The sequence below is a fragment of the Kryptolebias marmoratus genome, linkage group LG2 (genome assembly GCF_001649575.2).
Source record: "Kryptolebias marmoratus isolate JLee-2015 linkage group LG2, ASM164957v2, whole genome shotgun sequence".
Classification (NCBI taxonomy): Eukaryota; Metazoa; Chordata; class Actinopteri; order Cyprinodontiformes; family Rivulidae; genus Kryptolebias; species Kryptolebias marmoratus.
Window position 1 is genome coordinate 36372591 of NC_051431.1, and position 3653 is coordinate 36376243.

The 3653-nt window shown below is 39.0% G+C and overlaps 1 protein-coding gene and 1 non-coding gene across 2 annotated transcripts in view; both read left to right on the forward strand.

Annotated features, from left to right (window-relative positions):
- The first annotated feature begins 10 nt into the window (after positions 1–10).
- The window catches only part of fmn2b (formin 2b), a 53187-nt gene continuing 49544 nt past the window's right edge, over positions 11–3653 (forward strand). Inside the window, exon 1 of the mRNA XM_037981375.1 lies at positions 11–245. Within this exon, the coding sequence (XP_037837303.1) occupies positions 202–245 (44 nt within the window). The 5' untranslated portion in view covers positions 11–201. The remainder of the gene's footprint in view (positions 246–3653) is intronic.
- Positions 1386–1487, forward strand: LOC112449936. The gene has a single exon (XR_003038489.1). It is a non-coding gene; the product is annotated as a U6 spliceosomal RNA (small nuclear RNA).

Below are 3653 nucleotides of genomic sequence, written 5' to 3' on the forward strand. Positions count from 1 at the left end.
CCTCCTCCTCCTCCTCCTCCACCACCACCACCACCTCCTCTAGGCTGTGGGCCCCCTCTTCCACCAGGAACCATCTGCATTCCCCCAGCTCCCTTGGGAGCGCTGGGTTCTCTGCCACCTCCACTGCCATTGGGTCTGTATTCTCTGGCTCTAAAGCAGGAGCAGCTGCCCAGGAAAGCTGTGGTGGAGCCGCCCAGACCCATGAAGCCTCTCTACTGGACCAGGATTCAGCTCCACCCCAGAAAGTAATGATGCATAATATTACTGTCATGTTATCTATGATGGCTGGGAACTGCTTTAAAATAAATGAAAGGACGAACAGTTCCTGAAGGAATGCCTATTGCCTGCCACCTTTAATGCTAGGGTGTTAAGACACTTTCACAAAACAGTTTTGCAAAATGGCCGCAAAGACCAGTCCGTGTTCATGGTGCCTCTGATTGTTCACAAATCACCAATGGAGCTAGCCACATCCCTTATAGCTGTGAGCTTTCAGAAATGAAGTGAGCATTGCGGAACCAAAGGAGGTATTGAGAAATCTATTGCTTGACCCATGACTTGATCTAAGTCAACGCAGCTGGCAACTAAATGCAAATTTGCTGCGAGTCATCATCAATCTTCCCTAGGTAATAAACTTGTCTGTTGTTGGTTAATCCTGAGACAGGGTGGTTGCACAGACCAAATATGACCTGTTCTGGCAAAATGAGTTGCACTGTGCACAAGAGGCAGTGCAGAAAAAGTGAAAACATAAATTTTTGCCATAATTGAAATTTGAAAAAAAAAAAAAAAACGTGTCCATACAGATATGATTTAGTAATCCAAATAACTAAAATAGCATGTTATCTTCCAAATCTACCTTTAAATCAAAACTAATAATTGTCAAACTTCAGCCAACTATATATCATTTTAAAACTTTTGAGATGGAGAATTTGAAAATCCATCCATCCATCTGTTTTGTTTACCTGCTTCTCCTTTCCGAGTTGCAGGGAGCTGGTGCCTATCTCCAGCCAACACTGTGCATCACAGTGGCTGGGGACTCCCTGGACAGGTTGCAAGTCCATCACAGGGCCAAATAGAGACAGACTATTCACACTCTCACTCACACAATTTTAGAGTTACCAATTAACCAAACATGCATGTTCAGGGTTCTCAAGTTTTGATCTAAGCTTGGAGTGAGATTTTGAGCTGCTAGAAGTTGTTAGATGATGTCATCGATTCAGGCTGTACGAGAGAAAAATATCAATGTTGGCAAAACAAAAAATGTTCAAAATATGTTTAGAACTACGAATGAACTTTATGAAATAATTTCATAACTTTAGTTTTTTGCCCACACAACATAAATCAATTTTGTTAGACTATCAAATTTAACCAAAACAGTGTGTCGTGGAAATGCATCTACATTCAACACTCCTCTTTTAACAATACAGAGAAGGTCGCCATGGCCCTTGCGCAAGGATGACATGCAAATTTGTAAAGCGTTCCTCATTTAAAAAAGAAAGCGGTTGGGACTGCAGGGATTTATTTTAGCGCAACAGTGTCAGTGAAAAAAAATGTTACATTAAAAATTAGAATTATAATATATTTAAATCCCACTTTGTAATCCAGGGTAGGATCAGCGGCAGCTTTGCACATGCATGATTTATTTGCAATGTGGACACAGAGTGGAGAGGGTCTCCTCTCTGCTCTGACTGCAGGCAGGGTTTGCTGCACAAGACTGCTGTGAGATTAACCAGCTGTCAGTGCTTGGGAAGAGTGAGGGGCTCTTGCTGAGGACAGTAACTGCAGAATGATTGGTGCTTTCATGTCTCCAATAACACAGAAGAAAGTCCCTAGATTTGTCACTAGTGGCTTTACAAAAAAAAAAAAAAAAGTTGCTAGAGAGTTCTAAAAACTTGCTAAATATAGTGACAAAGTCGCTAAGTTGGCAACACTGCAGCTGTGCCCGCTATTGTGATCCAGCCAGTGCCGGAAACATTACACTGCACACTGATTCCTTTTCAAAAAAGGGCGTGTGCGTATGGCTGTTTTAGTGTGAGAAAAGCAAAGTGGGGCAAAGTTTGCGTCATGAAATGTGTGTTTCACTGTCAATGAGACTTGAGAGCCTTGTGCATGATTTTGGTATGTGGGAGAAAATCGAAGCACCTGGAGTAAACTCACGTTAGCACATGCAAACTTCACCCAGGTCGGAAAGCGATCCTGGACGTGATGCAGAGCCATCTTACCTTTTCACATGCTGACCATTTTGGCTCTGTTACTACTTGCTTCACAGTACAAAGCCACATCGGGGGTGCATTGGCTTTAACCCCTGTCGCTGCCTCAGTTCATTTAGAAAACCTATTGAGGTGGCCAGAAGGTGTCCTAGTCCAAGCTTGACGTGTTTTGTGAAAGTGCCTTTAGACTGAAAGCATTTTACGCCAAAAACAGCCATTTTGGTCAAACTATGTAAATTATGCTGTGCTTGATCCTATCCATTTTTCTGACATCTGTCAAGCTGTGTTAGCACTCAGAGTATGCTTTGACGATTACTCTCAGCACACCGAATTCCAGCTCAATATCTGTAAAACTGACTGAATAATAGTTGATTTTCTGTTGGCTAAGGTGGTTTAGCTGTGGTGGCCATCTTTTTTGGGGGTCACTCCAAAGGTTAATCAGTTGTACACCAAATTAGTCATTGCCTGATTAGCGTTTCAAGGTATAAAAAGCAAGCTAATAAACCTCTAAATATTTTTGTCATAACATTCCTATTGTTTAAATGCATTTTATTATGTACAGCACCACATTAGGGCCACACAGAAGAAAAAATAATGAGGAGAAAGTTTTAGTTTTTTTCTGAATTTTGGATTTAGGTGTCAACTTACTGACAAAAAAAAAGTGCCAATCTTTTTTAAAAAAATGTTATGTTTCAAGAATTAAAACAAAGTAAGCCCCACTGTACTCCTGAACCCAACTGTATTTGTTTCATTTGCTACTATTATTATTATTATTATTATTATTATTATTATTATTATGGTATCTGAAGGTTATAGGTGCACTTTTACAGGTTTTAGCTACAAAATAACAAGATTTTAAGTGAAGCAGTCCGAGGTACAGTTTATTACTCCCACTGCAGCCGAAGTCACAGAACTTTATCCTTCACAATAAGAGTCTCAAATACAGAGTTAGTGTTGACTTCTAAATACTTGGAATTTTTTGTTGTCTAGGCTACTGTATTTATTTTAGAAGAACACTAATGTAAGTTATTGTCATAAACTTTATATGTTTAGAAACAGTTTTTTTAGGTTAGCACCCAGTCTTTGTTTGAAAGATTACTTTTTTCATCATTCTGACTTTTCTCTATAAAATAATTATTGACTTTTTTCTGTAAATAAGATTTACACTTTAATCCTGACATTTGCACTTTAATCTTGAAATATATATATTTTTAAATCCCCTTTGTTTATTTTTCTTCTTAGTGGCCTAATATGCCATCTTAGCATGGTAAATAAGGTAGATAGGTAGGTAGGTACATTTATTTAAATAGCACTTTTCAGCACAAGGCGACTCAAAGTGCTTTACAACACAAGAACAAAATTACAGACAGGTACAAGATACAATGATAACTAATTGTCTAAATAAGCTAAGCTAAACTAAACAGATCTAAGCATGACTAAATGTAC